The 24,191-nt window shown below is 35.8% G+C and overlaps 1 protein-coding gene across 1 annotated transcript in view; it reads left to right on the forward strand.

The window, feature by feature from the left end:
* The window catches only part of gudu (Armadillo repeat-containing protein gudu), a 319,933-nt gene that overhangs the window by 139,338 nt on the left and 156,404 nt on the right, over nt 1–24,191 (forward strand). The window contains exon 8 of the mRNA XM_090413819.1: nt 9,862–10,086. Coding sequence (XP_090269945.1) covers nt 9,862–10,086 — 225 coding nt within the window. The remainder of the gene's footprint in view (nt 1–9,861; nt 10,087–24,191) is intronic.

Genomic DNA, 24,191 nt, shown 5'->3' on the forward strand with positions numbered 1-24,191 from the left:
GGACTGAGTTTTGGTGGCATTGAAGTTTACAAGGATGTCCTCTCCACAATGAGATATAGCAAAGATATCAGAGTTCAGAGTGCCATTATGCGAAATCTTGAGTTTTCTAATAATTGGGTAGTTACAGAGTTTGGAAATGCAGAGCTAGGGCAACTAGAAATTATTACAAGCACAAAGTTTTATCAAATGAACGATGAGTGTATTACATCAGTGAAGCTATGGATAGGATTTGAAGTCAGTGGGAGCCACTCATTTATGTACAGGAGGAAGAGATTGGGTAAAAGGACAAAGTCCTGAGGTTCTCATGAATTGATGAGGAAAGAAACCATCTATCTTGACACATGACGAGTGGCTGGAGAAGGTGCAACCCAATAGCAAAGTTAGAAGATAGATAATAGGACGGTAATGTGCTGAGCAGACCACTGTGCCAAACCCAATCAAAAGCCTCAGAAATGTTGAGAGTAACCATGAGTTTCTCCATACCTCTCCATGGCTTGAATCCAGGGGTGGATGGTGTGAATTGAGAGTGTGAAATCCATATTGCTGGTTTGCCTCAATGTGGTGAAAGAGGTTGCTGTCGATAACCTCCATGGCTTATGAGAGTGAGAGCAATTGGAGGGCAGTTTGTTGACTGACTTTTATCATCATCTTTTTTTTCTTTTTTTTTTTGAAATGGGCTGAATGTAGTATGTAGGCTTGTTTCTTTCCATGCAGTAGGGTAGATTTCAGTTGAGTAGGCCAGATTGAAAAGTATTGGTTCTGAAACAAGCTTTTAGTTGTAAGATTAGGATGGGATACCATCAAGATCAGGTTCCTTGTTCATGCCCAAGTTATTCAGGTTTCGTATTATTTCTTTCTGGTGGAGGACTAGGGATGGCATGGAGTAAGCGCTTTTTGGTAAAGTAAAAGGAACGATGCCTTGGTCATCATTGCAAGAATTGGGAGGGATAAGTGATGCCAGTGAGTTGGCCTTTTCTTTCTTTGTGTGATGTTACTATAATACCATCTGGATGTGAGAGCATTGGAAACATGGATAGCAAAAATTGTCCATTGACTTTTTGTGAGGAACCAGAAGTTTCATCTGCCATTTGAACAGGAGGTGGATTTATGGCATTAGTAAATATCTTATTTTGATTTGTTAATGATTTTTTATTTTTTTCTTTAAGCATTATTTACCCTTATATCAATAACATTGTCAATGGATTGCATGGGGATATTCTGTTGAGAGGTAGTTACAAGGTTGACACTGGGGAAGGAACGAGAACAAGGGTTCATTCCTGGAAGTTATGAAAGGAAGCTGTGAGCAAGAGGATGAGGAATGGTTTCTTTTCATGGAGGATGGTTGAACCATGGATAGGTATCAGAAAGTTGTATATGGGGGTGCAGTATCCCAATAGAGAAAGGTCACTAGTGGTGTGCCACAGGGGTCAGTTTTGGGACCATTGTTGTTCAATCTGTATGTTAATGAAATTGGGATAGATTTAATTAGCAATATGCAGCTGTTTGCAAAGCATGCAAAACTGGAGAGCAGTGTAGAGTCAAGCAGATGTTATGGTCTTACAAGACCATAACATCTGGACTTTAATAGATTGCATGAATGGGCCCAAAACTGACCCCTGTGGCACACCACTGACCCCTGTGGCACACCACTGACCCAAAACTGACCCCTGTGGCACACCACTGACCCCTGTGGCACACCACTGACCCAAAACTGACCCCTGTGGCGAACCTGTGACATGCTGACATGCATGTCACAGGTTCGCCATCACTTGGTGGGGAACCTTTAACAGAAGTAGAGGAAATGAGAGATCTACAAGTAATGGTGGACAAGAACTTGAAATTCAGGGGCTACATTGCACAAGTTGTGAAGACGTCACATCGGATGGCAATGATGAGAGGACCCCTGACATGCAGAAATAGAGAGGTTATGGCAGTGATGGCGAACCTGTGACATGCGTGTCAGCACTGACACACTTGAGGGCTTCAGGTGACACACTTTGGATGTTGCAAAATATTGGTATTCTGATGAAAAATCTGTGATAAATGGTGTAAGATCGCTCTCAGTTAAGACGAAGGTAGGTTTCGGTTCATTGAAAGAATTATATTTTATAGTTAGCCTATTTCTATTTTATTTTGTAGTTAGCCTATTTCTATTTTATTTTGTAACTAGCCTATAAACAACGAGCGTTTTAAGTTTATGTTTTCTTTCTTAATCATTATAATTTCTGCACAGTCATATGATATTATAAAAACTTATAAAAATTATTATCAATATTATATGATACAAACTTATAAATACATGCTTTATATATTATAAACTTAAAGTTTTCATTTGACTTCTGTGTGAAATTACCAGTACGAATGTGCTGGTAATTTCACACAGAAGTCAAATCTGGCAGTAATAAACCTGGCAACCCTGCTGAAAGAAGTAGTGGTAGTCTTGCATGGTCTGCCACTTAAGTAATTTGAGTTGCTGGTGTATAATTCATTTACAGTAATTGTTAGTTCTTATTAATTATTACTGCTTAATTACCGCTGTATATAATTGTGCTCTTTTTTAATTTGTGAATCCTTTTACAATGGCAGCTAGCACTAATAAAAAACTAAAATTATCACAGAAAGGAAGTGCAAGAAATTTCCATGATGCCTGGACTGAACAATATGGTGTTATTGATAGAGGCGATAAAGTTCTCTGTAAATTGTGTGGTGAGCTACATGTGAGTAGAACTTGGAATGTAAGAAGACATTTTGAAACTAAGTACAAATGGCTCCTAGAAAAAACTTTTGCAGAAGGCAAAGAATACATATCGCAACACCTAAAACTGACAGAATCACAATTAGGAACTTTAATTAAATTTGTTCCAGAACCTTCAAATTTAGTAGCCGCAAGTTACAGTATTTCACATACTATTGTTGAACATGGCAGCAAAGGTTGTTTGATTGGTAGAGCTTCTGTTACTAATGGTTCGCAAAAACTTAAGCAAGTTTGAGCGCAGTTAGTAGTTGGAAGGGGTTCATTCGTTCGATGCTGTTGGCACATTCTCCCTTGATGAGTCTTTGGACTCCCTGGAGGTGTCACATAATAATAATAATAATAATAATAATAATGGGAAACCACTTAGTGATGGTGATTATATTAAAGAAGCTTTCGTGAAGTGTGCACCATTTTTATTTGAGGACTTTTATAATAAGGAAGCTATTGTAAAGAGCATGAAGGAGTTACCATTAAGTAGGAGTACTATTAAAGACAGAGTTATATCAATGAATGCCAGTATAGAAAATCAAATACAACAAGACTTGAACTCATGCCATTGTTTTTCCATTTGTCTCGACGAAACTACAGATATTATGTTATCAACTCGATTGGCTATTATTGCAAGGTATGTTCACGGTGATTCTATGTTAGAAAATTGACCTCAAAATGCGACGGGTAAAGACATATGCGATTGTGTTGTTAAAGTGTTCCGTGAGAAACAGATTTATCGAAAATATTTTCAATTACAACTGAGGGAATGCCTAATATGGTTGGCCGTAATGTTGATTTTATCAAACAATTTACAGAATATGTTGGTCATCCCCTAGTTTGTTTCCATTGTATTATACATCAGGACACAGACACTGTGTGTGAAATCAGGCTTAAAGGATTTGGATAATGTGATGAGAATTGTAACAACGGTAACTAATTTTATTGCTGCCAGGGATTTAAACAAACGAGAATTTAATTCACTTTTAAGTAAAGTTGGATCAGCGTACAATAGTCTATTAATGTACAACAATATTCGATGGTTGAGTCATGGCCAAGTACTTGAACGGTTTGTTGAATGTTTAAATGAAATTAAATGATATTTAAATATGAAGGGCATGGAGCACGAATTTTCTCAGTTGAACAATTCTGCTTGGCTCAGTAAGCTGATGTTTTTCACAGATTTTTCATTGCACCTGAATGAACTTAATATACAATTGCAAAGTTTTGGAAAATCTGTCGATGTTATGTTTGGCACAATCAAGAGCTTTGAGAATAAACTCAAAATATTTCAACGTGATTTAGAAAGTAACAATTTTAAGTATTTCCCAAGAGTGAAAATTTTTTTTAACGAAACCAGCCCCAAAAATCATGAACAATATATCAATCTATCGAAGTTCTAAAGTCAGTAGCTGAGCAGTTTTTGTCTAGATTTGAGCAATTTCGAATGTTGGAACAAACAATCCAATTCATAAAGTATCCCGATGAAACAGAATTCATGGATCTTAAATTAGATGGCTTTGAGTGGTTGGATTTAAAAGATCTAGAAATGCAACTAGCCGAATTCCAGTGTAATCCTATCTGGAAAAGAAAGTTTATTGCTCTTAGAAATGAATTAGAAGAACTTGAGTGGGAATGTCTGCATGATACTGCATGTAAAAATTCAGACTGTGAAATTCTAACCATGTGGAATAGCCTTCCCGAAAACTTTCATGCCCTTAAAATCTTTGCTAAAGCTCTTCTAAAAATTTTCCTCTTCTACAAACTCTTGTGAAACTCTATTTTCTCATCATCATCATCATCATACGTATCAAGGATTTAGGCCTAACATGGCCTGTTCCGGCCTTAGAAGTCATCGTTGAATCGTTTAAGAGGAGACGTCCTGGTTTTCTTTTTCCTAATGGCTTGTACTTTAAGGCTTGTTTTGGTAATCTTTCTGTTTTCATTCTTTGAACGTGTTCCATCCATTTATGTTTATATTTTTTAATTTTTTCTATTACTGGTTCTTGGTTTAATTCTTTCATAATATCTTCATTTCTTTTGTGATCAAATAGGGTATACTTTGCAGTTTTTCTCATAAACTTCATTTCTGCTGTTGTTAATCTTTGTTTATCTTTTTGTTTTATTGTCCAGATTTCGCTTCCATACATTAAGACCGGTAGGGCTAATGTATTGTATACTTTTAGCCTGGTTTGTTTTTGAACTAGGTTTGGTTTAAATATAGAGTTAATTACTCCTGTTATTTTTAAATATTTTGCAATTTTTATGTTTATATCTTTTTCATTTTGATATGTGATCATACATCCTAGGTAGTTAAATGAATTCACCTGTTCTAAGATCTTGTTATCTATTACTATTTTAGTTCTTGCTGGATCTTGTCCTTTAAAGGCCATAGTTTTTGATTTTTCCGTTGATATTATCATACCATAATCTTTGGATATCTCATTTAGATTTAAAATAGCTTTCTGCAAGTTATCTTCAGAATTTGTAATTATTATTTGGTCGTCGGCAAAGAGGAGAGTGTTTAAGTTTACTGTAGGAGAAAGTTTAATTCCTTGATGTAAATTTTTATTCCATTTTATTATTATTATTTCATTTAAGTAGATATTAAAAAGAGTTGCTGAGAGGGGACATCGCTGTCGGACCCCTTGGTTTATCTCTCTTGTATATGATAGCTCGTGATTTAATCTTATTTGTATTTGATTATTTTCATATATACTTGTGATAGCTTTTAGGATATTATTTGGTATTTGTCTTTCGTTTAATATGTTAAATAATATGTTTCTTTTAACTTTGTCAAATGCTTTTTCAAAGTCAATAAATGCAATATGTGTTTCTAAATTATATTCTCTTCTTTCCTCTATTATTAATTTTAGGCAAAAGGCTGGGTCTATACATGATCGTCCTTTTCTAAATCCATTCTGTACCTCTAGAATAAAGTTTTCGGAATATTTCAATAGTTTGTTATTTAAGATTCTGCTATATATTTTGTAACAGGAATTTAGTATACTGATACCTCTATAGTTTTTAGGGTCATCTCTATTACCTTTCTTAAAGATAGGAATCACAATTGTTTTTTACATTCTATTGGGGGGGATACCAGTTGAGTAAATTTTATTTAAAAATAATAAGAGTCTTTGAATCTTGTTCCTGTGTATTTATATAGTTCTGAACCTAGCTTATCTTCTCCAGGTGATTTTCCATTTCTTGTTTCTTTCAGGCTGATTTCTAATTCTTCTTCAGTTATTTCCTTTTCATTTTCATTAATTGTTTGCCAGTTGTCTTTTTTAAAATATTTGTCTGTCCACAGTTCTGTGTAGTAATTTAGAAATTCTTCTCATTTCAATTCAGTGTTTAATTTTATGTTTTCTTTGGTATCTGCATTTAAGTGTTTCCAAATCTTATATACATTGGGTCTTATTTTATATAAATCATGTTCTAAATTAGAAACAAATTTATTCCATCATTCTCTATGTCTTTTTCTGACTTCTCTTTTAGCTATGGCTCTTATTCTTTTATATTCTATTTCATCTTCTAATCTTTTACTGCTTAACCATTTGTGATAGGGCTTGTTTTTTCTTTTTGATTATTTCTTTGATTGTATCATCCCAGATCTTCAGTTTTTTCTTTTATTGCATTTTTTGGTCTTTCATTTGCTTCTGCATTTAGTATTGTTTTTATATTAAGCCATTCTATATCTATTTCTTCATTTTGTTTTATTTTATTTAGATATTGGTTAATTCTTTGTTCATATAGCCATTGTACATTTGTGTCATTCAATAGTCTAGTTTTATAAACAAATGTTTCAATTTTTCTTTCTGTTCTTGTTACTTGTAGCCATTTAGGTGGTAATCTTAATTTTATTTTAATAAGGAAGTGGTCACTGCTTATTTCATATCCTCTGTGAACTCTAACATCTAGTGAAAATTTTGATGTCTTTTCATTTAATATGAAGTAATCTAATATTGATTTCCATCCTCTTGCTGCCCAAGTATATTTATGTATGTCTTTATGTTTATAGAAGGAATTCATTATTTTTAGGTTATTATAAACTACAAAGTCAATCAATTTTTTACCATTTCTGTTTAGAGTGTGTTCTCCATGTATTCCTATATTATTATTAATTTTCATGTTTCCAATTCTTGCATTTAAGTCTCCTGCTAAAATTATGTAATCATTTTTATTTATTTTATTATATATGTTTTGTAGCTGATTATAAAAATCAATATTATCCTGTTCTCTTCCTTCTTCTTGGGCATATAAACCAATTATTGTTAGATAGCCTCTATCTATTTTTATTCTAGCTTCTATTATTCTTTCATTCCATAATTTATAATGTTTTAACTGTTTTGAAAGGGAGTTATGAATCCAAATCATGACTCCTGCTTGTGCTCTTTGGTCTCTGTCGGCTCCACTGTATATCACATTAAAATTTTCAGTTCTCATAGTTCCTTTTAATTTCTTTTTTGTTTCAGTGATTACTGCTATTTTAAAATTTCTTTCATTTAATAACTAGTCTAATTCTATTTCTTTATATGCTATTCCTCTTACATTCTAGTTTGCTATGTGTGTTATATTTTGTCGTTTCCATTTTCATTTTCCCTTTTCCATTCCAGGGTCGTTTCCCATAGATTCAATCTGATTATCTTTTTCTGTCAGCTTACAAGTAGGATTATGTTCTCCATGTCAGGGGACTAGCCTGACGATGGAATAGTTCATTTTTAGGGCTGCTACCTTAAGGCTTCTGAACTAGCCTTCTTCCGAATTTAAACCCATAGGAGGAATAGGGTATATTGAAGGGGAAAGGGTAGATTATAGAAGAAATATAGTAAGGTTTATAGAGAGGGCATAGTTGTAAAGCCAGAAATGAAAAGACCCCATGGCTCTCGAGTACTCTAATAGCATAAGGGTCATAAAGTAAGAAGAGTTGGCTGATAAGGCCTTATAGGAAAGATTAAAGTAAGTGGGTCTTCCTCAAAGTAGAAGAAGGAGAGGATAGATCCAGCTAGGGGTCCATGGGAGAGCCACTTCCCTTACAATCAAGATGATTGCCCCTTATGGCCCTGTTGGTCCACGAGTCCTTATTCAGTATATTTGGACCACCCCACCATAACTATATATATATATATATATACACACACGCATGCGCATGTACACACATACACATGGTGGGCTCCCCTATCTGCCACCCAGGGGATGCACTCTCTATAGGTTACAGGGTCCTCTGAGAGACTATTTTCTTCCCTAAATAATATCAAATTGAAAGGGAGAAATAGATTGAGCAATGATTTGAGCGCTGCCTATGTAGCATTAAAATGTATACACTATAGCCCTTCTATAAAGCAACTTTCTACCAGTACTCGGCAACAGAAAAGTCATTAAATATAATGTAAGTTTGTAATTTCACTTTATTAAATTAATTGTATATTATGAATTCATTAATTTTATATCAATGTCATATTAAATAAATACCTAATATGATATGTATAATCCACCATCTATGATTATGTAGTTAAATTTATAATGCATGTATGCAAGTGGCACATCAACAACGTCAATATTTAAAAAAAAAAGATGTTTGACACACCTGGGTAAAAAGGTTCGCCATCACCGGGTTATGGTATCATTGTATAAGGCCTTGATTAGGCTTAATATGAATTATTGTGCATAGATTTGGTTGCCTGGTTTTCATGGTGATGAGGATATGTTGGAAAGGGTCCAGAGAAGATTCACAAAGATGGTTTAGTGGTCTTAAAAGATGACCTGTGACTAGTGGTGTGCCACAGGGTTCTGTTCTTGGACCACTGCTGTTTAATCTGTTCATTAACGATATAGGGAAGGATCTAAGAGGAACAGTTCATTTGTTTGCTGATGATGCAAATTTGGGCAGGGTGATAGTGAATGCAGAAGATGTCAAAATCTTGCAGGATGACTTGGATAGATTGGAGTTCTGGGCTAAGGAGAATGGATGACAATTTAATGTGATAAAATGCAAGATTATGCATTTTGGGGTGAAAAGATTAGCAGCAGTATACCACATTGGTGGAACTGTACTTCAAGAGATTGATGAGGCCAGGGACTTGGGAGTCTTGGTGGATAGGGAGATGAAGTTTAGGGGGCACATTACAAAAGTAGCTAAATCAGCTCATCAACTCGCTTGGTTGTTGAAAAATACCTTGACGAACAGAGACAAGCAAGTTATTGTACCTCTGTACCGAGCCTTGATAAGACCTCATCTCGACTACTGTGCCCAGATTTGGTCACCTAGGTTCCTTCTTGATGGGGAGGAGGTGGAGAGGATCCAGAGGTGAATGACTAAGATGATAGCGGGTCTATAGAATGAACCATATGAGAACAGATTGAAGATTTGTGGTTTGCAGAAATTAGTTGATAGGCGGAAAAGGGGAGATATGATTGAGACATTCAAATTGCTAAAATCTATAGGATTAATTCAGAGGATATTTTTGAGATCAGGACTGGTGGTAGGAGAACTAGGGGACACCTATGGAAGCTGAGCAAGAGTGTGGTTAGCTTGGTTCTTTACTTTTAGAGTGGTAAATGAGTGGAATAAGCTGCCTGAGTCTGTTGTGGGTGCTATGACGGTGAGTGAGTTCAAGGCAAGGTATGATAGATACTGTGAGAATGTCGTATAGTTGTATGGACATGATGTTTAGGGCCTCCCTTGATGAGTCTTAGGACTCCCTGGAGTCACCCGTAATAATAATAATAATAATAATAATAATAATAATAATAATCCATTTATTACCTTTGCACACGTTGAGAGGACGTGTGTGCAAAGGTAGTGAAAACAGAACATGAGATTATGTGGTTGTTGGAGAACACACTGACAAGCAGGGATAGGGAGGTTATTTTTCCTCTTTATTAGGCTTTAAAGGCCACATCCATTGTATCTCCCTCTAACTTATGTGAAAATTTACACTGTCTTTTTATTTGTTCTTTTTTAATTAATTATTTATTATTTACACAGCTCTTTCTCTCATTATAAACAATTGTGTTGCCATTTTCTCACACTATATATAAATATCATTTTTTTTTCTTAAAATATTCTAGTTTTGTCCTGATTTATCCTCATTCAACATTTTATTATTATTTTACAGTGTGCTGAAGATGAGGAATCGCGAACCCACATTGGTGAACATGGAGGTTTAGAATCTCTTTCACACATACTTACTAATGCAGAAAATCATATACGCAAAGACTTGATGACAGCTGTAACTGGAGCCATTTGGAAGTGTGCATATACTAAAAAAAATGTAGGAAAATTACAAAGACTTGGTATAGTACAGATTCTTGTTCAACTTTTACAATCTCAGCCTGAAGAGGTAAGTCAGATGTTATGATTCTAATAAACTACTTATGTATACTCTTGATATTAACATATCACTATACATGTTAGCTTATTATAAATATAATCAATAGACTCTTACCAGCTAACCTAAAAATTCCACTTTCTGAAATTTATTTTTCATGCATTTACTATAGAATGAGGATAATTCTGTGTACTGTAAGATAATAAGTTTCTAGTTTCTGTGAAATCTTTACTAAAATCTATTATTCATTTGAAAACAGTCACAGATGCTGACAAGTATTGTTATGTATGGTTTTAAGCTATCAAAGATATGTCAATATAGTTCAACATGTAAAACAAGACCTGATGAAATGGTATTTGGTAATGGTATTTGGTAATGTCTAGTGGCAGTGTAGTGTTGGCCTTTTAAAAGGGTTTTATAAATATTAATAATTTATTATTATTATTATTATCATCGCATGACACCTCCAAAGACTCATCAAAGGAGGCTACCTACTCTACAACTCTCTGTCTCCACCACTAAGTCCACCAACTACATTGAACCGCATCATCTACACCAACGCCATCTCTTTCCCACTACCACCACTGGTATTTTCACAGACAATCACAAACATCCATGCCCATGGTGGGATTCGAACCTGCATTAGAATCCTGCTGTGGAGTATCTGGAGAGCAGATACTCTAACCACTCGGCCAACCAGGTCTGCAATTTTGAATTATTATATTGAGTATTTCTGTGAAGTTCCATTATTCAGTGCAAACATATTCTTCTTCCTTTCACAGCAGTCTGTCGTATTGCTTACCTTTTATTTATTTTTTGTTTACTTTATATTATTATTATTATTGTCTGAGACCTCCAAGGAGTCAAATACTCATCAAGAGAAGCCATTAAATCATCCACATCAGTTGTCACACCTTCTCTGAACTCATTCACCCTGAATGCATTCAGCACTTCAATGGGCAAACTGTTCTGCTCACTCACTGCTCTTTGAGAGAAAAACCTAGTTCTTATCCCTTTCTTAACTGCATACAACTGCTTACCTTCTACAGATACTTCTATGTCCTTCCCCACCTTCCATATAATAAAGTTCATCAGTTGAAAACCTGTAACATCCTTTCAGGAGTTTATAGACTTCTAACATATCACCCCTCTTTCTCCTGTATACCAGTGTCTGTAGTCCATTTACGTCAATCTGTCTCCTCATAATCTGCATTCCATAATTCTGATATCATCTTTGTAACTCTTTGCAACCTTTCCTCTGCTTCTTTATCCTTTCAGAAACCAGGAGACCAAATCTGCACACATCAGCCCTGTGCAGTATATTAAGTCCTTTTAAACAGGCAAAATGACTTCCTTACTTGTCAATGTTTATTTCAGCATTGATATCAACTTCTGGATTGTATTTACATATTTTGCTTATGTGACCTTTTCAATTTTTCTGTCTCATAACTCCAAGATCCCTAGCTTTATCAGTTTCTCCAATCATAATCCTTCCAATATACCATTAGAAATCTTGCCACTCCAAAGTGAATTACTTTATACTTATTAACATCGAATTGACAGCTTAACAGTTCTAGTCTATTCAGATCATTTTGTGAGTCTGTATATCAGTAGCATCTCTGATTGCCCTGCCTGTTTTTGCATCATCAATAAACAATTGAACATTTCTGTCAAGTGCTGCTTCCCATTATCATTAATGCATAGCTTGAACAACAATAGTCCAAGCACCGATCCATGGGGGGGGGGGCATCACTGGTTATCTTAATAAATCTGTGGATTCACACTTATACACTACTTTTATGATATCTGTCCATCAGCCATCCACTTATCCAAGTCAATAGTTTATATTTCAATCCCATATTCTCCAGCTTTTGTACCATCCTTTCATGTAGTATCCTGTCAAATATCTTAGCAAAGTCTAGCAGTATCATAGTGTATCCATTCCCTTTATCCAACACAGCCATAATATTATTAAAAAATATAAGCAAATTGCTAATATATGCCCCCTCTTTTAGTAAATCTATGCTATTGTTTGGAGAGAGTATAGCTTGTCTGTTGACCCATTTCTGTATGAGTTCCTACCACCCTCTCTAAAATCTTTACCACCACTTCAGAGGTGCTGATAGGTTGGTAGTTAGATACTTTGATTTTTGCACCACCTTTGTACAACGGAACTGTTATACATTCTTTCCATTCTTGTTGGATCTTTCCTGAGCTGAGACTCAACTCATACAAAAAAAAATCAAAGGCAAATTTATTCCTTTAATGTGATGATATCCCATTTGGCCCTACTGCTGAATTGATATCCAGATTATGCATCAGCTCTTGAACCTCATTCTTATGCTGCTCTATCTCTTCTAATGTAGTAGTAGTAGTAGCAGTGTGCACTATGTTACATATATACCTAGTCTACAGATCTGCATCTCATCTGCTTCTGACACAAGGGCATCATCTGCATTCACTAAAGTTATTCTTCCACATTCATTTTTTCTTTTACTTACAGGATACCAGTGAAATTCTTTTGAGCTGTCTTTAGCCTGCAGCCAATTTCCTTTCATACTCCAATTTATCTTTCTGTACAATACTTGTATGTTACTATCCTGCACTTTATTTCAGAAATTCTCTCTCGTCTTCTCACAATATTCCTTCCACATCATCATCTTCTTATGGAATTCTGGTTTAATAAGATTGCACAACCATTTCACTTCCAGCCTATTTGTTCTTTGAACTCTAGGGACATCAGATACTACTTCACTGAAGAACCTCTTCTGAACTTTCCATGTAAAACTTATGATATATTCAATAATACAGTGTTCAGGGTGTGAGAAGAGATCCTCAGTTGTTTGCTGATATGCTAAATTAGGAAGAGCAATGTCAGGAAGTTCTGATGTGAATGTGGTTGGAGGAGTTGAATAGGTTGCTAATTTGGCTAAAGAATGGAGATGTCACTTCATCATTGCTAAGTAATATGATAGTTATTGTAATCTGTGCATGTTTGACTTACCACAGTGAGACTTCAAACTCCATGGAGGCTTAATACTAACATATATAGTTATTCTTAAATTCATTCACCATCTGTGTGCTCATTACTCCCACCAACAATATATTTCATAATGACCATTTAAAACAAGAAAAACTTTTTCTCATACTAGTCATGCTGCTACTTAACTTTCAGGTGCGCTTGTTCTCTCTTCTTTTATACCATGAATATGCAAAATCTCTTCTGTATTTGAATTGTGATGTCCTTCACTGACTTATGTCTCTATTACATTTCATTCACTAGACTACAACTCACAATCCTTTCATCTCTCATTATAGTCAACATTGCATAATCCAGATATCATTAATGTCAGAGTGAAGGTGTTTAATGCCAAGAGCCAATACTACATGCATGGCAAAAAAAAAAGAGGATCTGGGGAAGACATTATTATTATTATTATTATTTCCCAAGACCTCATGGAGTCAAAGACTCATTTGGGAGGTCCTTTCATCACACACACACACATCTCATCATACCGTGTCTTAAACACACTCAAACTCCTTGCAGACACCACACTCTCAGGCAAGGCATTCCAATCATTCACAACTCTGCACGAAAAAACCTGCCTCTCACTCCCCTACTCACACCCTCTTTATACAGTTTCCAGGGATGACCTCTGGTTCTCCTCTGATCTCCCACTATTCTCTGTAGAACTTCTCCACCATTGACCTTATAACAACCCCTTACCAACTTGTAGGTCTCTATCATATTTCCCCTCTTCCTTCTCTCCACCAGACTCTGCAAATTACACCTTCTCAATCTTTCCTCATACTCAACATTCCAGAGATCAGAAACTACCTTAGTCAGTCGCCTTTGGGCCCTTTCCAACATCTCTTCATCCTTCTGAAAACCCGGTGACCAAATCTGGGCACAGTAGTCCATGTGTGGCGAATCAAAGCCTTATACAATGGAACAAGAATCTCCCTACTTCTACACATCAATGTCCTCCGCATCATTCCCAGAATTCTTTGTGTTGTCTTCACAATTTTGGCGATGTGTCCCCTAAATTTTAGATCCTTATCCAGTATCACCCCCAGATCTCTTATTTCCTCTACCTCCAACAATATATTCTCACCAAGCATAAATTCTGCATCCCATCTTTGTTTTCCAAATTTTAAAACCTTACATTTTGCAACATTGAACTCACATCCCCATTTCTGTGCCCAATCACTCAATTTATTCAAGTCTTCTTGCAAGGCTACAACATCTTCACCACTCTTTATGGTTCATCCCAACTTTGCATCATCTGCTCTCCATCCAAATCTTCGCCAATATCATTAATATACAAGTTAAATAGTAATGGCCCTAAAACAGACCCCTGATGCACTCCACTAGTGACTTTCCTTTTCCTGGATATCACTCACCTATACACAACTTGTTGATACCTATCAGATAGCCAGTCAACAATCCAATGCACTAATCTAATATCCAACCCCATCTGCTCTAGTTTGACTCAACTTATCATGAGGTACTCTATCAAAAGCCTTTGCAAAATCCAAGTATATTACTGTGTATCCTTCTCCTCTGTCCAAGGAAGCAGTCACTTTATTGTAATAAGTAAGTAGATTACTAAAACATGACCTCCCTTTAGCAAATCCATGCTATCCATCAAAGATTATACCATTGTTATCAACCCAACTCTGGATCCTAGTTCTCACAAGCTTCTCCAACAACTTAACCACAACACCTGACACAGAGATAGGCCTATAGTTTGATGCTCGAGTTCGATCACCTCCTTTATGAAATGGCAGAATCTTGCCCTCTTTCCACTCTTTAGGAACTTGACAAAGTGCAAGACTTGTATTAAAAAAAAATATGTCAAGGCAGGTGTCAACTCTCTGACACATTCCTTCCGAATACGCGGTGATATATTATCAAGTCCCACAGCCTTAGTTACATCTAGTTTACTCAACTTCCCAAACACCTCTTGCTCACTTACAGTCAGTCTCTCCTCCCCAGCATCAACTGCTCTCAATCTCTCCTTGAAGTCACATTCACAAGATTAAAAGATCTTTATGAACTGCTCATTAAGTATCTCCATCACACATTCTGCAACAGCTGAGGACTTATGGACTCACCCAGGAAAACAGTAGTGAAGTTGTCAGCAGGATTAAAGAAATAGGAGCTCCTTGTTGAAAACTCAAAAGATATATCAGTAATTCTGGAAGGAAGGAAGGAAGTTATCAAAATTGTTCCTGGTAATGTGAAAAAGTAAGTAAAGTAGTTAAACAGTATGGTGACATGAAACCAATGCATTTAATTACTGCCCTGTCAATATCTCTTGGTGGTTAAGATTTTACAGAAATTATAAAAACTGACATACAAAAATCAGTTGACAGGCTTGTTACACTTAGTGAGGAACAGCATGAGTTTACTAAACGAAGAGTCGTGTTATGGCTGAGTTGGATAAAAGGAATCGATACACTATGGTCCTGTTGGACTTTGCTAAGGTATCTGATAGGATACCACACAAAAGGCTGTTAAAGGATATGAGATAGGAATATAAACTAATTAGATTTATTCCAACATAAAAATGTGCATAAATTCACATGGAGAGAAGAGACAAGGATTGTTGATAGGGATGTTTTCTCACTGGTGCATGACACCAAAGTGAAGTGATCACTATTTAGTCTTGAGCAGGATAAAATTGAATTTTATATTGAAAAGAAGAACATATAAGAAAGTTTTAAAGTGAATAAAAGCTCAGCAGCTCTCAGATGTGAACTGTAGACTAAAATATACAAATATTATTCGAGAAAAAATGAAAGAGTTTGAGAACAGGAACCAAACCTTGAAAATTCAGTGGCAAGTCCTGAAGAAAACAATGATTGATTCAGCAAGAGAGACATGTGGTAAGGTTCTCGGGGAGGATAGACAAATCAAAACTCAATGGTGGACACAGGAAGTTAAAGAGGCAGTAAAGGAAAAAGAAGAAAGCATATCAAAAGTTCCTGGTGATCAGGTCAGCTTGTGCTCTTAGAGAATACAGAGACAAACATAAGAAAGCTAAACACTGTGTAAAACTAGCTAAACAAAAGTCTTGGGAAAACTTTGGCAAGAACATAGAAATATAAATATCTGGAAGGTGGAAAAATATTTTGGAGGCTGTTGAAAAAGCTCAGAAATGAAGGAAAGAGTGTTGAAATAAAAGGAATTAGAGATGATAAAGGTGACATGAAAACTGGAGAAAAAGATATCCTTTATGCATGGAGTAATTACTTCAAAAAATTGCTAAATGAAACGAGCAGTGACCAGCACAGTGGTAAAAAAAAAAAAAAAAAAAAAAAAAAGGCATGCAATTAGGAATATCCATACTTGAAGTAGAAAACACCATCAAAAACCCGAAATGTGGAAAGACAGCAGGAGTAGATGATATTCGACCAGAAATGCTCAAGTATGAAGATATAAAAGTTTTGCAGTGGCTGCACTGCATAGTTCAGAAGGCCTGGACAGAGGGATGAATTCCAGATGATTGGAGTAGAACTCTCATAGTACCCATATATAAAAAAGGGAAATTAAACTGAATGTGAGAATTACAGAGGTATTTCCCTACTGAGTGTTCCTGGTAAGATTTATGCAAGTATTCTGGAGAAACAGTTGAAAAAGATTGTGGAAGGGAAGCATGGTGAAGAACAAGCTAGATTCATTCCAAATACTGTCAGGATCAGATTTTCACTTTACAAGAAATAGTTGAAAACTCAAACATTATTGTTTGAAGTTTAGTTGAGAAATCATAAGAATATAACAAAGATTTGTATTTAAGTTCTGTAGACCTGTAAAAGGCATATGACGAAGTGCCAAGAGAAAAGCTATTCAAAACGCTAGTTATATGGCGTCAATGGGGCATTATATCAGGTAATAGTTCATCTTTATTTGAGTTGTAAGTCAGCAGTTAGAATTGAAGGAAGTGAAAGAAGATGGTTTGATGTTATATCTGGTGTCAGACAAGGATGTACATTATCCCCTCTGTTATTCATTATCTATATGGATGGCATTATGAAGGAAAGTGGTATTAAACCTGATATAAAAATTGGAGATGTTAATCTTGGCTGTTTACTTTATGCAGACGATGTTATACTTCTAAATAAATCTGCTACAAGTCTGCAAGATTCCCTGACAAAATTGAATAACTGTTGTAGTAAATTTGGTATGAAAATCAGGAATAACAAGACAAAGACAATGAAAATAGCCAGAAACATTGAAAATATGAAATACATCATGAATGGGAAACCTACAGAACAAGTAAAACATTTCAGCTACTTAGGCACAATTTATAGTGAAGATGGTAAATTAAATATGGAAATAGACAACAGAATCAACAAATAAGGTATGGTAGGAAGTCAACTGAATAAATTTATATGGAATAAGAGAGAAATTAGTCAAAACACTATCTTGTATACAGCTAATTTAGTGTTTTGACTAATGAAAACACTTTGGGCAAGTGTTTTATAAGAAATAAAACACATGCCCAAAGACTAGAGACCTTAGATATGAGAGTCCTGGGGTGTGCACAGATGGCATCAATGACAATATCATATTAAAAACGAGGATATTAGGAAATAAGTTGACATTGTTTACATCCAGGAATGCGTTAGCAAGCTAATCTCAGGTGGTATGGTCACTTAAACAGAATGAGAGAGGAAAGATTAGCAACACAATTGCCCACCTGGTTGGCTGAGTGGTTAGCAGATATGCTCTCCAGCTAAAAAGGCTGCAAGTTTGAATCCAGCTGTAGGCATGGATGTGTGTGAAAATACTAGTGGTGGTGGTTCTGCTGCTGGGCAGTAGATGGCTTTGGTGTAGATGATGATGATGGCGCTGGTACATTGCAGTTAGTAGATTGAGTGGTGGAGACAGAGAGCTGTAGAGTAGGTGCCCTCCTTCGATGAGTCTTTGGACTTCCTGGAGGTGTCATGCAATAATAATAATAATAACAAGTGTTGTCTGCCTAAATTGAAAACAGGAACCATAGAAAAAGACCCAGAGGGACGAAGATATAGGTGGATTGATACAGTAAAAAGTGACTTAGAAAACAGAAATATAAGATCTGATAATGTTGGAGTCTTGACAGATAACAGATCGGTTTTGAGGAAAATTGTTGATGGAAAGTTAGTAATGATGCAAGTTCTTCATGTACTACTATCATAATATCCTGTACACCCCTTGAGGGTACATGTCAGGAATTTGATGATGATGATGACTAATTAGATTGGAATAGAAAGTATTGACTTAAATAAGTGGGCAACTAACAGACAGGTAGCAAACAGTGGCATGGTTAGAAGGTGAATCTGCTAGTTTTTAAGGTGACCACTGGTGTAGCTGAAAGGTCATTCCTTCGAAAGTAATAATTGTAATAACCAATCCATCGAATTAATGATATTGGAAAGGCCCCTTAATAGGATATGTTCATTTATTTACTAATGATGCAAAGATATGCAGGGCAATCAGGGATGCTGTTGATATCCAGCACTCACAGAAAATTTTGTAAGGCTGGAACTGTTGGGTTGTGAATTCAATGTCAGTAAGTATAAAGTAATTCACTTTGGATTGACGAGATTTTCAATGGCATATTGGGGAAGTTATGCTTCAAGAAACCAATGAAGCTGGGGATCTTGGAGTTATGGTGAATAGGAATTTGAAAGGGTCACATAGCAAAATATGCAAATACAATCCAAAAGCTGATATCAATTCTGAAATAAACATTGACATCTATGGATAAGAATAATATTATTAAAAGGCCTTGATATGATTCCACTGAATTACTGTGTACATATTTGGCCTCCTGCTTTCTGGAGAGATAAAGAAGCAGAGGAAAGGTTTCAAAGAAAAGTTACAAAGATGATATCATAATTATGGAATGTAGATTATGATGAGGAGGATTGAGAGTAAGTGGACTGCAGACATTGGCAAACAGAAGAAAGGGGGTTGAAAGGCGGTCTATAAGCTGCTGAAAGGATATTATAGAATATTGCTTGATGAAATTTTTTTTCTACTAGTAGGCAGAGAACAAAAGGGAAAGCATCTGTGGATTTTAAGTTTATGTGCAGTTAACAAAGGGGTGAGAGCTAGATTTTTCCTCTGCAGAGCAGTGAATGAGTGGAACAGTTGTCTGTTGAAGTGGTGAGTGCATCCAGTGTGACAGCTGATGTGGGCAATGTATAGTCTCTCTCAGTGAATCTTTGACTCCCAGAGAAAGTTTCTAATAATGTGGGAATAAATATAATAGGTGATATGGTGTTCTGAGAGCTACTGCGAAGACATTGTTATGGAGAACTGAGGTATAAAAAATGTTGAAAGTTTTCCCACTTGGTTAACTATAAATGAAAGATGCCAAGAAATTATATTTTTGGTTTAATCCTTTATCCAAGTGTAAGCAAATAAAGTTTGCACGTGAAGTAACTTCATGACTGGGAAACTCGTACACAGAGGCTAAGGACTTCACATCACTTGTCTTAGTATCCCATAATGAGGTGATAAAAAATCTGACAGTAAGTCAAGATTATTTACCTCAAAACATTTTAAGTGAATAAGTATTAGTAGTGGTCTAGTGCAATTGCCATTTACTTCATTACTGTTGTTGTTGAAAAGTACTAGAACCTGAAATAGAGTATATGGAGAATTGAAGTAAGTAGAGTGGATGAGATTCAATACAAATTCAGTGAAAAAGGAATATACGTTTAACTCTGAAGTTGACAATTATGAAGAGTTTTGTAGTTATTTACATCATTATCATGGGATGAGGAGATGTGAAGAAAATGAATTAATTGGAACTTGGAAATTATTTTAAAAGCTGACACAGAGCTTGGAGAATCAGTGTAAACAGGCAAATGAAATGTGTGTGTGTGGGGGAGGAGTTGTTTTAGAAGAGATAGCAGGTGGTAATCAGATGTATGAGAAGTAAAAAATGTAAGATTATTGATGGTTGACAGAGACCTAAAATTCAATGAGAATATTGCTGAGATTGTGAAGTTTACACTTGCTATGCTGCTATGATAAAGAGAGCACTGACAAGTAGTGATGACGTTCTGTACAAGGTCTTGACTAGACTGCATATGTGCTATTATTTGCATTTGGTCAGCTGGTTTCCACTATCATGAGGAAGCTCTGTATCTAACCAAGACAGTAGTTGAAGTCTGAATGTCGGTTGTGGGTAGAGAGAGAGAGAGAGAGAGAGTAAATGTAAGTTGCAGAGTTCAGTAGACAGGTAGAAAATAGGTATGATGGAGACTTAAGATGTGAGGAAGTTTTACTGAATTAATACAGAAGGGGAATTATATAGAGAGTGTAGAGCAAGCAGTAAGCAAGAGGTCCCTTCAAAGTGTGGTGAACAGGAAAGTATAGAGTAGATAAGTGAAGTGTATTTCCAGAGCATAGTGTGAGTGTGTTTAAGATTTCATACAAATGCAAGTAACTAAAATCATAATTATTATTAACAGATCTCAAGGAGTTAACAGACTCAATGTGAATCCTCTCTCAATAAGCAGCATATCTGTTATATTTGAAACTTAATGTCATTCACATTATTTTCCATTGTTTTACATCTCTTCAAAACCCAAGTGATCTCACCATTATTTCAGTTTTATCAGGAGAAATAGTTAGTTGTCTCAGTGCAGCAAATATCGTTGCAAAAAGCTGGAGGTGGTATTTTAAAAATAATTAATGAATTGAGATTCATTTATAGTGGCTATTTCTATGAGTGTTGGTTTTCAAGTATTTTTTTATATTATTAAGAAAAAAATTATTTTACTTCTATTATATATATATATATATATATATATATATATATATATATATATATATATATATATATATTGCTTATGGTACTGATATATACAAAATTGATGGTGGACAAATTCAATATGCAGGATTTTTGTTCACTGCAGCATGTATGAAATATATTCACATGAAACTGGTAAAGATTTGTAAAAAGAGAGTGAAACACTGGTGAGCACATGTATGGAAAGTATTTTGAGAGTGATAGTGCCAGAAGTGTGGAGACAGTAAGAAGTACAACTGCAAACAGTCAAATGGCAAAAGGCTGGAAAATTCAGCGAGCATGTCAGTGAGATTGTTCTAAATAAGGTGGTGGAGGTAACTAAAGATGAACAAGATATTAGTGAAAGTATGAAGGAAAAAGGTAGAAGATGAGAGTTGATGAGATGGCAAGGAAAGAAATAATGCAATTATGAGGAGTCCTACATGTGGAAGTATAAAGCAGGTGATTACAGGAAGCTATGTAGTCAGTTAGTATTAGTATGTTGTTTAGATGAGCTGAGCAGAAAGATGTTGACAATGAAATAGAGCAGTTGTAAAAATGCCTGACAAACAGTAAGGCAGTGAAGCATAAGAAGAGTGAGTTGTGTAGCAAGAGAAAACAGAGCATGAAAGACGGAATGTAAGGAGAGAGATGTATGGAGATTCCATGATAAGAGGAGTACTCAAGGAATTGTGATGAAATTGTGTTTCCCAGGCATAAAGATCAATGATTTAATGATGCTGTTAGAATACAGAAACGGAAAGTTTAAGAGGCGAAGAGATAATTATATTGGCAGATACAAATGAAAAAGGTAGACGATGAGAGTGATGAGATGGCAAGGAAAGAAATAATGATCTGACAGGCTGGATATATGAGAGGATATTGCTGACACAAGAAAATAGCAAATGAGAAGAGTGAGAGAGTAAGGACTATTAGTCTTTTGCTACAATATGATAGAGGTGAGTTCAGAAGTGAAAGTATATATAGAAGGATGTGATGTTGGGAATAGATTTAGAAGGATATATAATTTTCCGGAAGGATAGAGATGTGAAAAGAGGAGGTGGGGAGTGCTGTTAATGATTGCAGAGGAATTGTGTCTCCAAAATGTGGAAGGTGATAGTGCATGCACAGATTTTGAATCCGTGCGGTGCAAAGTTGAAATAAACAGGTTAGTATATCTGGCTGTTATAGGCCAGGGAATGCAGAGAATACTGATTGTGAAATGTTTAGGCAAATTAGTTGGGCATGTAAAAAGAAGGTAATCCTGATGGGAGACTTCAATTACAGGTATATAGACTGGAAGGAGGAGATAGTGTATGGAAACAAGGAGAGCAAGTTTGTGGAATTTCTGAGAGATAAGTATCTTAAGCAGCACGTGACTGAAGCAACTAGAGGCTTTAATGTTTTGGATTTGGTGATAACTTCACAAGACATAGTTGTTAATGAGGTGTTGACACTGCAGCTAGTTGGTGAGAGTGATCATGAGGTACTTGTTTGGGAACTGATGAAACAAGAAAAGGTCACTGCCAAAAATGGATACATGTGGAAGTATAAAGCAGGTGATTATAGGAAGTTCTGTAGCCAGTTAGCATCAGTACATTGGCTAGAAGAGTTGAGTGGAAAAGATGTTGACAATGCATAGTAACTCACAAGGCAGTATCTGACGAAAACGATTTGACTGCATACTGAGGGTTAAGCGAGTAAATAGAGTAGGAATGAAATGGATGAAATGAACAGTGAAATAAACCAAGCTGTGCTTGAAAATAAAATGCTATGGAGGAGATACAAGACAGTTGGTAGTCATCAGATCCATGAAGAGTATAAAGTGCAAGCTAGAAAGGTGATGATCATGGTAAAGAAAGAAAAGGTGCAGTATGAGAGGAGATTGGATAGTCAGAGGTTAACTCAAGGGAATTTTTCTGCTATATGGCAAGCAGGAGGAAGAATAATTATGGCAGACTAACATTGGTGGATTGTCATGGCAGCAGACTAAAAGTTGCAAAGGATATAGTGGAATTATTGAACGAGCACTTTATCAGCATATATCATAATGGTATAAATGATCCGGTACAATATATAGAAGAGAGGAAAGTATTAGGAGAATTGGAAGTGAAAGAAACAGAGGTTTTTCAGATGTTGGTTGGGTTAGGTGTGAATAAGACTGTGGGAATGGATGACATATCACCACGTATTCTTAAGGAATGTGCACCACAGTTGGTTATGCCCTTGACCTGGTTATTTAATGAAAGTCTTGCAGTTGGTATGGTTCCTAAGGAAAGAAGGAAAATAGTACCGCTCCATAAGCATGGTTCTAAGACAGAGGTCTTCAACTATAGGCAGGTTGTATAACTGCAGTTGTGGTCAAGGTGTTGGAAAGATTGGTAAGGAATAGAATACAGAATTGGATTGATGGACATAGCATTCTTTATGATGGTCAGTATGAGTTTGTAAAGGGTAGGTCCTGTTTTAGTAACTTACTTGCATTTTATGGTAAGGTGATAAGTGTGTTAGATAAGGAAGAATCATATACAGTGATATTCTTCGTTGCAAAAGTTTGATAGATTACCACATGATAAGTTGATGTACAAGCTGCAAAGGATGGGAATAGATAGTATATTCGTTAGATGGATCAGAGATTGGCTCTCTGAACAATACCAGCAGGTTATGTATGATGGAGCAGTGTCTCAAAAAAGAAGGGTTACCAGTGGTGTGTTCTTCACCCTCTGATGTTTAACTTGTTTTTGTAAACGATATATCATGTGGACTGACTGGGGATTTTCATTAATCTGCTGATGATGCAAAGTTGGGAAGAATCATAAGTAGCACTGCTGATGCTGAATTCCTTCAGGAAGATTTGAATAGACTTTCTACTTGGACAAAAGAGTGGGATTGTAGTTTTAATATCAATAAGTGCAAGGTGTTGCATTTTGGAGTACAGAAATATAAGGCTGTGTACTATGTCGATGATGCCATACTGTGGGAAGTGGAAGACAGTATTATGATGTGCACCCATTTCTTATGTTACAAAGGCTGCACATCGTAGTACTGCTATGATAAGAAGTACTCTAACATGCAAGGATAAGGAAGTGGTTGTGCCACTGTGTAAGGCACTGGTCAGATCACACTTGGACTATTGTGCTCAGATCTGGTCATCTGGTTTTCAGTGTCATGTGGAGACATTGGAGAGGGTCCAGAGACGAGTGACTAAGACAATATCAGGAGTTTGGAATGCTGGCTATGGAGAAAGGTTTAAGAAATGTGGATTGCAGAGTTTGGTGGATAGGAGGAAGATAGATGATATGATAGAGACATTTAAGTTAG

The sequence above is a fragment of the Typopeltis vanoorti genome, chromosome 2 (genome assembly GCF_054136105.1).
Source record: "Typopeltis vanoorti isolate ZY-2024b chromosome 2, IOZ_Tvanoo_1.0, whole genome shotgun sequence".
Lineage (NCBI taxonomy): Eukaryota > Metazoa > Arthropoda > Arachnida > Uropygi > Thelyphonidae > Typopeltis > Typopeltis vanoorti.